The 12,273-nt window shown below is 43.2% G+C and overlaps 1 protein-coding gene across 1 annotated transcript in view; it reads right to left on the minus strand.

The window, feature by feature from the left end:
• The window catches only part of flnba (filamin B a), a 52,238-nt gene that overhangs the window by 30,961 nt on the left and 9,004 nt on the right, over nt 1-12,273 (minus strand). Inside the window, exons 4-16 of the mRNA XM_083908118.1 lie at nt 11,495-11,592; nt 10,506-10,653; nt 9,801-9,919; nt 9,404-9,478; nt 9,164-9,326; nt 8,606-8,806; nt 8,372-8,509; nt 8,138-8,264; nt 7,695-7,831; nt 6,769-6,959; nt 6,582-6,695; nt 4,630-4,773; nt 379-502 (exon numbers count right to left, since the gene is read on the minus strand). Of these exons, the coding sequence (XP_083764244.1) occupies nt 379-502; nt 4,630-4,773; nt 6,582-6,695; nt 6,769-6,959; nt 7,695-7,831; nt 8,138-8,264; nt 8,372-8,509; nt 8,606-8,806; nt 9,164-9,326; nt 9,404-9,478; nt 9,801-9,919; nt 10,506-10,653; nt 11,495-11,592 (1,779 nt within the window). The remainder of the gene's footprint in view (nt 1-378; nt 503-4,629; nt 4,774-6,581; nt 6,696-6,768; nt 6,960-7,694; nt 7,832-8,137; nt 8,265-8,371; nt 8,510-8,605; nt 8,807-9,163; nt 9,327-9,403; nt 9,479-9,800; nt 9,920-10,505; nt 10,654-11,494; nt 11,593-12,273) is intronic.

The following is a 12,273-nucleotide window of genomic DNA, read 5'->3' on the forward strand; positions in this document are numbered from 1 at the left end:
TTTGTTTTCATTGAAATCATTACCTTAGGTTGTAAACATGTTTTACTCAATTTGGTACAAAAACCTGTTTTCCAGCCCTGCTGTTTCACACACTTTTTGCTCTGGGGCTCCACCTGCAGACATGTTATGGTACTGCACCCAGTAGTTCTTTATAGATGTCATTCATGAAGTAGATATTTGTGATTGTGTTGATTTATAAAGTGGAAATGCTGGTCCTCACTTTGTCAGCACTTTTACCCGGTCCTCAGTATGCAGCAAGTACAAGAATGTGTGTAGGTGTGTGTGTAGGGGTGTGTGTGTGTGTGTGTGTGTGTGTGTGTGTGTGTGTGTGTGTGTGTGTGTGTGTAGGGGTGTGTGTGTGTGTGTGTGTGTGTGTACCGTCTCCAGCTCCTGAACAGTCCACAGTGAAGTGTGTTGGTTCGTTGGCCTTCAGTCCAGTTCTCTCGACTCCAGGACCGAACACCTTGACCATGTCAGGGTGACTGCCTTTACCCACATTCACCTACGGACGACAACAGGACAGTTAATCCTTACCGACACACACACACACACACACACACACACACACACACACACACACACACACAGTGGAGCACCACAGGGCTCCTTCCGGATCTGCTGGTTTTCCATTCTTTTATATAGAAAACGTTGTGGTTGTTGTTCTTTAAACACAGGCTTTAATCTCAGGAAAAACACGGGGTTTGAAAACTACTGAACTATTTTCAGAATCAGTTTCTTTGTTTTCTTGAATAATTCAAACCAGTTTGAGTGATTATTATCTTCTTCTTCTTCTTTAATGTGAATACTTCCTGTTTCCTTTGCTTCATAAAACAGAAATCATTCAAATGTTTGGTTTGTGCACAAAAACAAGACTTTTCATGTTTATGGGAATAATGTTAGAGCCGTAAATGTAGCCTCAAATCAGCCGTGGTCAGACGTGTTTGTTCTTTATTTATATTTTTATTTTAGATTTCTAACATTTCTGTTCAAATGTTAAATAATGTGGATCATCATATGAAAACAAATGACACCAGTTTACTTTAAATCATTCATAAATTAGATTTAAATGAAAAAAACATTTAGTTTGAAGATGCTGAATCACACCAGTTTAAAATGATCCAAAACTATCCATTAAAGACAAGCTCTCTTTTATATTTCTGCAGGTTTATACATGTATATGTTCAAATATCGATATTTTGCTTCTCATTTTTTGGTAAAAGACAAAAATACATGATGAAAACTGAGCTGAATGTTAGAGAATCCTGTTAGTTCTCATGTTATAGGATCACAGTGATCATTATTATACAGGATATGAACGAGGAAAATGATTCTGTCAAAGAAATGATCCTAATTCACACGTCATTAAAGACACCGAAATAAACCAAACACAGAAAAACCTTTATATTAAACAGGAGAATTTATTTTGAAAACGTCCACTGAGGAGTTTACCGTCGGTGAAAATCACTGACTCTGGATTTTTAGATTAAAGTTACAAACACAGAATATAATCAGCTCTAAATCAGCGTTAAACAAACTCAGGAAGAACAAGGATTTAGTTTTAAACAGTGGGTCAGAGGTCAAAGGTCAAAGGTCATGAGACGTCTCTGAGAAAGTGTCTCTGTCTTTATCAGCTGTCTTCAAATTTAAAAACGACAGAGGATTCATCGTTTAATGATACGACGTCATCACTGCGACGGTTAAGACGTGTCTGAACTCATGCTACAGTTAAAGGTGCAGTCGCTAATGCTGCTAATGCTAAAGCTAAAGCTGCTGCTGTTGTTTCTGCTGCAGTTCACAACACGTCTGCTGAGTCATCACAGTGACATCAGCACTGAGACGAGTTTCTGCTCATGGTCAGCACTCGTACTCGCACCCGGTGACCCTCAAGTCAGAAGATAGATGATGGAAAGATACTGAGTGGACAAAAATGTCCTCACTTTCTCTAAATGTCCTCACTTTCTGGAACTGTCCCAGTTTTCTGAGAATGTCCTCACATTTTTGAAATGTCCTCACATTTTTGAAATGTCCTCACATTTTTGAAATGTCCTCACATATTTGAAATGTCCTCACATTTTTGAAATGTCCTCACATTTTTGAAATGTCCTCACATTTTTGAAATGTCCTCACATTTTTGAAATGTCCTCACATTTTTGAAATGTCCTCTCTTTCTGAGAATGTCCTCACTTTCTCTAAATGTCCTCATGTTCTTGAAATGTCCTCACTTTCTGGAACCGTCCTCGTTTATGACATTGTCCCAGTTTTCTGAAAATATAGTGACCGGCCGAAAAAAGGCCAACAAAGGCCATACTACCTGCTGTCAGTAGGGGGCGCAATATATCAGTATGTCATGATGGAGCGACTGGTCCTAAAACAGCAGATGAAGAAGAACAAAGCTCACAAACAGCAGAACCTGCTGCTGCTCGTCATCGTCTGTCGGCCGACAAACATATTGTCGTTAAAATCATGAATTCCTGTCAAATCAAAGATTGCGTGACAGAGTTTTTGTGTGATCTCAGTTGGACTTTGTCATCACAGACAGGTTCAGACAGACAGGTTCAGACAGACAGGTTCAGACAGACAGGTTCAGACCAGTGTGAGGCCCAGAGGCACTTTCTCATGACTCACTTTATCACTCTGTAAAAACACTCATGAAACGCCTTAGAACAACAACAACGATGACGACGACGACGACCAGGGAAAGACAGACGGGGAAAGACAGACGGGTACAGACAGACGGGTACAGACAGACGGGTAAAGACAGACGGGGAAAGACAGACGGGTAAAGACAGACGGGTAAAGACAGACGGGTAAAGACAGACAGGTACAGACGGGTAAAGACAGACGGGTAAAGACAGACGGGTACAGACAGACGGGGAAAGACAGACGGGGAAAGACAGACGGGTAAAGACAGACGGGTACAGACGGGTACAGACAGACGGGTAAAGACAGACGGGTACAGACGGGTAAAGACAGACGGGTAAAGACAGACGGGGAAAGACAGACGGGTAAAGACAGACGGGGAAAGACGGGTAAAGACAGACGGGGAAAGACAGACGGGTAAAGACAGACGGGTAAAGACAGACGGGTACAGACGGGTAAAGACAGACAGGTACAGACGGGTACAGACGGGTAAAGACGGACGGGTAAAGACGGACGGGTACAGACGGACGGGTAAAGACAGACGGGTACAGACAGACGGGTACAGACAGACGGGTAAAGACAGACGGGTACAGACAGACGGGTAAAGACAGACGGGTACATACGGGTAAAGACAGACGGGTAAAGACAGACAGGTAAAGACAGACGGGTAAAAACAGACGGGTAAAAACGACAGACGGGTAAAGACAGACGGGTACAGACAGACGGGTAAAGACAGACGGGTAAAGACAGACGGGTAAAGACAGACGGGTACAGACGGGTAAGGACAGATGGGTAAAGACAGACGGGTACAGACGGGTAAAGACAGACGGGTAAAGACAGACGGGTAAAGACAGACGGTACAGACGGGTAAAGACAGACGGGTAAAGACAGACGGGTACAGACGGGTAAAGACAGACGGGTACAGACAGACGGGTAAAGACAGACGGGTACAGACAGATGGGTACAGACAGACGGGTACAGACAGACGGGTAAAGACAGGACAGACAGGTACAGACAGACAGGTACAGACAGATAACGTAGCCATGGAAAATCAAATCTAAGTCAATGTTCCAGAATCAGAAGTGAACGTAAAAAACCTCAAATAAAGGTGGTGACGTGACAGAGGTTAGAGTTAGTCACCATAGAAACCACCAGCAAAGGCGGAGTCAAGGATTTAACCACGCCCCCCAGGTGTGACGTCCTCACTTTCTGGAAACGTCCTCAGTGACATTAAACCAATGATCCGTCTAAAAACGTCTAAAATCATCTAAAAAAAAGTCTAAAAACGTCTAAAATCATCTAAAAAGACAAACCCTCTGAGGTAAAAGAGTTCAATCGTGATCTTAATGATCCTAAAATCCAGAATCAAGGACTTTGAATTATCAGTGAAATGAAAAATGTTTTAAAAGGCGTTTGAAAATGTCAGCTTTGATTGTGGCTTTTTTTCAGTGGACAGGAAATGACATCACCGCAGAGTTAGATCATGTGATTAAAGAGCTTCATTCATTGGTTCATCACAAACCTTAACGTTTACAAAGAAGAAGAATCAAAGTTTTTCTAATGACATGAAGAAATCTAATCTAATCTTAATCTCTTAGATTAGAATGAGATTATTATCACTTTATGATCTGAGCAAATCAAAAATATGCTACATAATAATAATAATAATAATAATAATAATTATATTCTCGCGTTGTTGTTTGTTAGTGATTCTCTCTGTGGGCGGGGCTTAGCGAGCTGTTTTTTGATTGGTCACAGCTGCGTCACGTGACTGGCGTGTGCGTGGTATCTCTTCTCCGTGTACGTCGTGATGACGATCAGCGGCTTCTTAGTTTTGCTTCTCGCCGTCGTCGTGAACGTCGTGAACGTCTTCTCCGACATCGCGGACTCTGACCGCGCGATCGCACGTTTAGCTAAACTCTCCGGCCCTGGAGGTGTGGGCGGGGCTTCACTTCCCGCCGTGACAGGACGCACTGACCGGTGTCTTACCCTGAACGGACTGTTGGGGGCGCTGACTCCGCCCCACGCCACGGACACGGTGTGCTTGAGCGGCGAGGTGGGCGTGTACGAGCAGGAGTAGAGCCCCTCCCCTTTACTCCTCACCTTCACGTCCACAGGAAGTCCCTCTGCGTCCTGAAGGACAAGACGAGACATGAGGACACAGGAAGAAGACACGTGCAGGGGGCGGGGCTTACATTTATTCAGCCACATAAAGGACCGCCTCTCTGTGGAGTTCTGCCTCCTGATTGGATGAAAAGTTTCTCCATTTGAATTTGAAGATATTTGACGCTGATTTAAATCACTGACAATAATCTGTAGTTTCAGCGTCAAACGAAGCTCTGGATTATCTGTGGGATTATAAGGAGAGGCTGGAAATTTACTGAGATTTGGGAAATTTAAGTAGATTTTGGGATTATAAGTAGATTTTGGAACTTTAAGTAGATTTTGGGATTATAAATAGATTTTGGAACTTTAAGTAGATTTTGGGATTATAAATAGATTTTGGAACTTAAAGTAGAATATGGGATTATAAGTAGATTCTGGAAATTTAGGTAGATTTTGGGATTATAAGTAGATTTTGGGATTATAAGTAGATTTTGGGATTATAAGTAGATTTTGGAACTTTAAGTAGATTTTGGGATTATAAATAGATTTTGGAACTTTAAGTAGATTTTGGGATTATAAATAGATTTTGGAACTTAAAGTAGAATATGGGATTATAAGTAGATTCTGGAAATTTAGGTAGATTTTGGGATTATAAGTAGATTTTGGGATTATAAGTAGATTTTGGGATTATAAGTAGATTTTGGAACTTTAAGTAGATTTTGGGATTATAAGTAGATTTTGGGATTATAAATAGATTTTGGAAATTTAAGTAGATTCTGGAAATTTAGGTAGATTTTGGGATTATAAGTAGATTTTGGAACTTTAAGTAGATTTTGGGATTATAAGTAGATTTTGGAACTTTAAGTAGATTTTGGGATTATAAATAGATTTTGGAACTTTAAGTAGATTTTGGGATTATAAGTAGATTTTGGAACTTTAAGTAGATTTTGCGATTATAAATAGATTTTGGAACTTTAAGTAGATTTTGGGATTATAAGTAGATTTTGGGATTATAAGTAGATTTTGGAACTTTAAGTAGATTTTGCGATTATAAATAGATTTTGGAACTTTAAGTAGATTTTGGGATTATAAGTAGATTTTGGGATTATAAATAGATTTTGGGATTATAAGTAGATTTTGGAACTTTAAGTAGATTTTGGGATTCTAAGTAGATTTTGGAAGTTTAAGTAGATTTTGGGATTATAAATAGATTTTGGGATTATAAGTAGATTTTGGAACTTTAAGTAGATTTTGGGATTATAAGTAGATTTTGGGATTATAAGTAGATTTTGGGATTATAAATAGATTTTGGGATTATAAGTAGATTTTGGAACTTTAAGTAGATTTTGGGATTATTAGTAGATTTTGGAAATTTAAGTAGATTCTGGAAATTTAGGTAGATTTTGGGATTATAAGTAGATTTTGGGATTATAAATAGATTTTGGAACTTTAAGTAGATTTTGGGATTATAAGTAGATTTTGGGATTATAAGTAGATTTTGGAACTTTAAGTAGATTTTGGGATTATAAGTAGATTTTGGAAATTTAAGTAGATTCTGGAAATTTAGGTAGATTTTGGGATTATAAATAGATTTTGGGATTATAAATAGATTTCGGAAATTTAAGTAGATTCTGGAAATTTAGGTAGATTTTGGGATTATAAATAGATTTTGGGATTATAAGTAGATTTTGGAACTTTAAGTAGATTTTGGGATTATAAATAGATTATTGAAGTCTTGTTAATCTACAGTTGGACATGGTTGACTTTGACGTCGTCCTCACGACTCTTACTCTCTCAGAACGGCGGCGCAGTAACGAGCTCATGAGCGTTCTAACCTGAGCGGTGATCTTCAGCGGTCCTTTCCCAGCATCCTTAGCGTCGACGGTGAACTCGGCGGGATGATTGACCAGGACGCCGCTCTTCTCCAGTCCTGGACCGAAAACCTGAACCTGCAACAGTAAAAGCCAAAGAAGATGATTCCAGGTCTTAATGAAAAGGACAAACTTTAGCGGCGTGGCTGACCTTCTCCGGGTCACTGTCGTGGTCAGGAACGATGACGGCCATGAACGGACTCCGCTCGATGTCTTCCTCGTCACAGGTCACGTGGACGGCGTATTCGCCGGATTCTGTCGGCCAATAACGGACGTCGCACGAGCCGTCGTTCTGGTCCTCGCACTCGATCCTCGCCTGAGAAGGTCCTTCGATGGCGAAACCTGGACCGACAGTCGGGTCACGTTAGGAAATACTGATCCTACCAGTTATTCCTCCTCTTCCTCACGGATACTTCACTTCCTGGTTCAGTGACATTAGATTAAGACGGAGCGACAGAATCTAGGATTTTGAACTATAAGTAGATTTTGGGATTCTGAGTACATTTCGGAAATTTACATAGGTTTAGGAAATTTAAGTAGATTTTGGGAATTTTACGTAGATTTGGGGAATTTTACGTAGATTTTGGAATTCTAAGTCGATTTCGGAATCGTACGTATATTTTGGAATTCTAAGTCGATTTTGGAATTTTATGTAGATTTTGGAATTCTAAGTAGATTTTGGAATTTTACGTAGATTTTGGAATTATACGTAGATTTTGGAATTTTATGTAGATTTTGGAATTCTAAGTCGATTTTGGAATTTTACGTAGATTTTGGAATTTTAAGTCGATTTTGGAATTCTACGTAGATTTTGGAATTTTACGTAGATTTTGGAATTATATGTAGATTTTGGAATTCTAAGTAGATTTTGGAATTTTACGTAGATTTTGGAATTATAAGTCGATTTTGGAATTCTACGTAGATTTTGGAATTTTACGTAGATTTTGGAATTCTAACAGACCACAGATTGAGACCCGTGGTACGAGATATGACGTCAGACTGAACTGGATTCTTTCTTGGACTTTCAGTTCTGATCTCAGCCCGTTTTCCCGTCATGAAGAAGAAAATCCCGCTCACCCAGGACTCCGACGTCAGTGCCGATGGACTCCACGACAAAGGCGGCAGGTTTACCCACAATGCCTCCTTCCAGGCCAGGACCCCACGCCCTGATCTGCTGAGGCCCCGCCTCCGTGTTCACCGACACTTCAAAGGGGCTGAAAACAGAAAGAGGAGGAGTTTCAGATTCTGACGCACCACGTCATTGGTTTAGGGTTCGAGTGACCACGCCCCTCAGAGGGAGACTGAATCTCCTCTGACCTCCTCATTCGTGAGGAGGTCATGACACACAGTCACACACACACACAGTCACACACACACAGTCACACACACACACACACACACACACACACACACACACACACACACACACACACAGTCACACACACACACACACACACACACACACACACACACACACACACACACACACACACACACACAGTCACACACACACACCTCACCTCTTGGGAATGTGCTGACCTCCCCATGTGATGGACACCGTGTGTTTTCCAGGACTTTTGGGATGATACTCAAAGGAGAAGACGCCGTCCTGACTGAAGACCTGATGGACCTGCTCCTCCATGCCCTCTGCACACACACACACACACACACACACACACACACACACACACAGTCAAATCATTAACTTTAGTGTTTTCCACTGGATCATTCTCCAGGTTTTCCAGATCTCTTACTGGGTCCTTTCAGGAGAACCTTCAGGTCTCCGGTGCCGGCCGTCCTCGTGTCCACCTTAAAGTCTCCGACCTGCTTCACCCTCAGACCTTTGGGCTGGAGGCCACGCCCCGTCGCCCGGCACGCCCCGGGAACGCAGGCTGAGGAAGATCCAACGCGTGAGGAACATGTTTCCCCGTCACGTGTTATACTTTTAATAGAGTTTAAAAAGTGAAGGCGGAGCTTAAAGGACTCACCAGGACCCACGTCCACGCTGAACGGACTCTTGGGAACGCCGACTCCTCCGAAGGTGACGGCGACGGCGTGCTGTCCGGTCTGAGTCGGCCTGTAGGTGCAGCGGTAAACGCTGTCGCCCTTGTCCTCCATCATCACCTCCACGCTGTTCTGACCACCCTGAGGGTCTCGGATCATGGCCGTCACGTCTCCGGTGCCGGCACCTGAACACAAACACGGGTCCAGAGATCACGGATCAGCGATCCATCGGAATGTTATCAGAATCACAACATGGAGACAAAATATCATTTTAGATGAATTATTATTATTATTATTATTCCACAGACTGAAGAGAACGTCTTTGTTTCTCACAGATCTACTTAGAATTCTAAAAATCTACTTAGAATTCCAGAATCTACTCATCGTTTCAAATTCTACTTGGAATTCTAAAATCTACGTAAAATTCCAAATTCTACTTAAAATTCCACGGTGTGTATATATATATATATATATAAATATATATATATTCGTATATATTTTAAAGGTGCAGTACGTGACACGGGAGCGTAGCGAGCCGTCACCTGCGGTGTAGATGTCAAAGTGCGTGGCTTTGTTGGCAACGTTGCCCACAGGTTCGATTCCCGGGCCTTTGACCGTGACCTTGGAGGCGTCGCCCAGGGCTTTGTCCACGCCCACCTCAAAGGGACTCTTGGGAATCTGCTGACCTGCGAACATCACCGTCACCTAGGAAACCAGACCATAAACACACCTCAGCAGACGTTCTCCAAAACCACCGTCGATCACCATGGGGGCGTGGTTACCTTGTGAGCGCCCGTGACCCGAGGAACGTACGCGACGCTGTACGTCTTCTTTCCCTCGTTAGGCTCCGCCTTCAGCTGATGGACAAACGGTGATGTCATACATGTGTTTTCTTCATGGAAATTATATACATTTACAAATTCTCTCAAATATCAGCTATATTATATCGACATGTGGAACATATTAGCCACTTTAGCTGGTGCATTGACAGTCATCATATTTATTATAGTGAAGTATTTTAGAGTGTATTTAACAGTATATTTTACAGTGTGTTTTATAGTGTATTTTACTGAGAGTGTATTTTACAGAGTGTTTTACAGTATATTTTACAGTGTATTTTAGAGTGTGTTTTACAGTGTGTTTATCATTGTATTTTACAGAGGATGAAGAAGAACGTACCTCCTCCCTGGTTCCGTCTGGATGATCCAGGTAAACGGTGACCTGACCCTGACCAGCACTGAACGTGTCCACAGTGAACACAGCAGGACGCAGCACTCGGTTTCCTGTCGCCTCGATTCCTGCAGGAAATAAACGAGACGATCAGAGAAGATCAGAGACGATCAGAGACGATCAGAGAAGATCAGAAGACGATCAGAGAAGATCAGAGACGATCAGAAGACGATCAGAGACGATCAGAAGACGATCAGAGAAGATCAGAGACGATCAGAAGACGATCAGAAAAGATCATAGACGATCAGAGACGATCAGAAGACGATCAGAGAAGATCAGAGACGATCAGAAGACGATCAGAAAAGATCATAGACGATCAGAAGACATTGAGGTTTCAACTGAGAGTTTTCTTCTGTTGTTTTAAACTTTACAGATGAACAGAATAACAAGACGCAGAAATAATGAGTGAGTGTGTGTGTGTGTGTGTGTGTGTGTGTGTGTGTGTGTGTGCGTGTGTGTGTGTGTGTGTGAGACCTGGTGTTTCCTCTGTGTGTGTGTGAGACAATGTGAGGAAGTGAGCTGCTGTGTGTGTTTGTGCCTCACAGTGAGGACCTTCACCTTCACCTTCACCATCTGACGCCACTTTCCACTGCTCTCACTGTGTGTGTGTTTGTGTGTGTGTGTGTGTGTGTGTGTGTGTGTGTGTGTGTGTACCTGGTCCATATGCTCTGGTCTTCTTAGGGTTGAGTTTGGGTTTCAGTGGAGCTCCTGGTTTCAGTTTAGCTTTGGGGAACTGGGACAAATACGTCATCACTGACTGTTCGTCCACTTTAGGGTCAATGATCTCCTCTGGAGTGATGACCTACACACACACACACACACACACACACACATACATTGTTGTGTTGAAACAGGAAACAGCTTCTAATGAACTGTTGACACAGACTGAGCTGAGAATTTAAAATATCAGTGTATTGTTCAGGGTTAGAAACTACAGGCTAAAATAAACACACACACACACACACACATTACGTTAGCTACAAACCCTTACGTTAGCTGCCAACCCTTACGTTAGCTGCTAACCCTTACGTTAGCTACAAACCCTTACCTTAGCTGCCAACCCTTACATTAGCTGCCAACCCTTACGTTAGCTGCCAACCCTTACGTTAGCTGCCAACCCTTACGTTAGCTGCTAACCCTTACATTAGCTGCAAACCCTTACGTTTGCTGCCAACCCTTACATTAGCTGCTAACCCTTACGTTAGCTACAAACCCTTACATTAGCTGCTAACCCTTACGTTAGCTGCTAACCCTTACCTTAGCTGCCAACCCTTACGTTAGCTGCCAACCCTTACATTAGCTGCTAACCCTTACATTAGCTGCCAACCCTTACGTTAGCTGCCAACTCTTACGTTAGCTGTTAACCCTTACATTAGCTGCTAACCCTTACATTAGCTGCCAACCCTTACGTTAGCTGCCAACTCTTACGTTAGCTGTTAACCCTTACATTAGCTGTTAACCCTTACCTTAGCTGCTAACCCTTACGGTAGTTGTTAACCCTTACCTTAGCTGTTAACTGCTAACCCTTACGTTAGCTCCTGACTGTCTCAAACCTTAAGTTAAGTTAAGAGTTAGCGTGTTAGCTAAGGTGAGGACATTTAGTGTCTTCTGTAGTGAAGCTAGCGTGATGTTTATCATCAAACCTGTGCGATTCCTAACCAATCGTCAGCGAGCTGCAAAGCTTCTGTGGCGTTTTCCACCGGTTTGACTGAATCCCATGTTTCCCAGTCTGGACACAAACCTGGAGACATGGTTCAAATGTTCAGGTTTAAACAGGTTTAAAAAGGTTTAAACAGGTGTCCCCACAGTGTCCCCACAGTGTCCCCACAGTGTCCCTCAGTATCCCCACAGTGTCCCACAGTGTCCCTCAGTGTCCCCACAGTGTCCCTCAGTGTCCCTACAGTGTCCCTACAGTGTCCCCACAGTGTCCTCACAGAGTCCCTCAGTGTCCCCACAGTGTCCCACAGTGTCCCCACAGTGTCCCTCAGTGTCCCCACAGAGTCCCCACAGTGTCCCTACAGTGTCCCTACAGAGTCCCCACAGTGTCCCACAGTGTCCTCACAGAGTCCCTCAGTGTCCCCACAGTGTCCCACAGAGTCCCCACAGTGTCCCTACAGAGTCCCCACAGTGTCCCACAGAGTCCCACAGTGTCCCTACAGTGTCCCTACAGAGTCCCCACAGTGTCCCACAGTGTCCCTACAGTGTCCCCACAGTGTCCCTCAGTGTCCTCACAGAGTCCCTCAGTGTCCCCACAGCGTCCCACAGAGTCCCCACAGTATCCCACAGTGTCCCTCAGTGTCCCTCAGTGTCCCTACAGTGTCCCTCAGTGTCCCACAGTGTCCCTACAGTGTCCCACAGTGTCCCACAGAGTCCCCACAGTGTCCCACAGTGTCCCTCAGTGTCCCACAGTGTCCCTACAGTG

Source organism: Microchirus variegatus (genome assembly GCF_963457635.1).
Source record: "Microchirus variegatus genome assembly, chromosome: 21".
Taxonomy (NCBI): Eukaryota; Metazoa; Chordata; class Actinopteri; order Pleuronectiformes; family Soleidae; genus Microchirus; species Microchirus variegatus.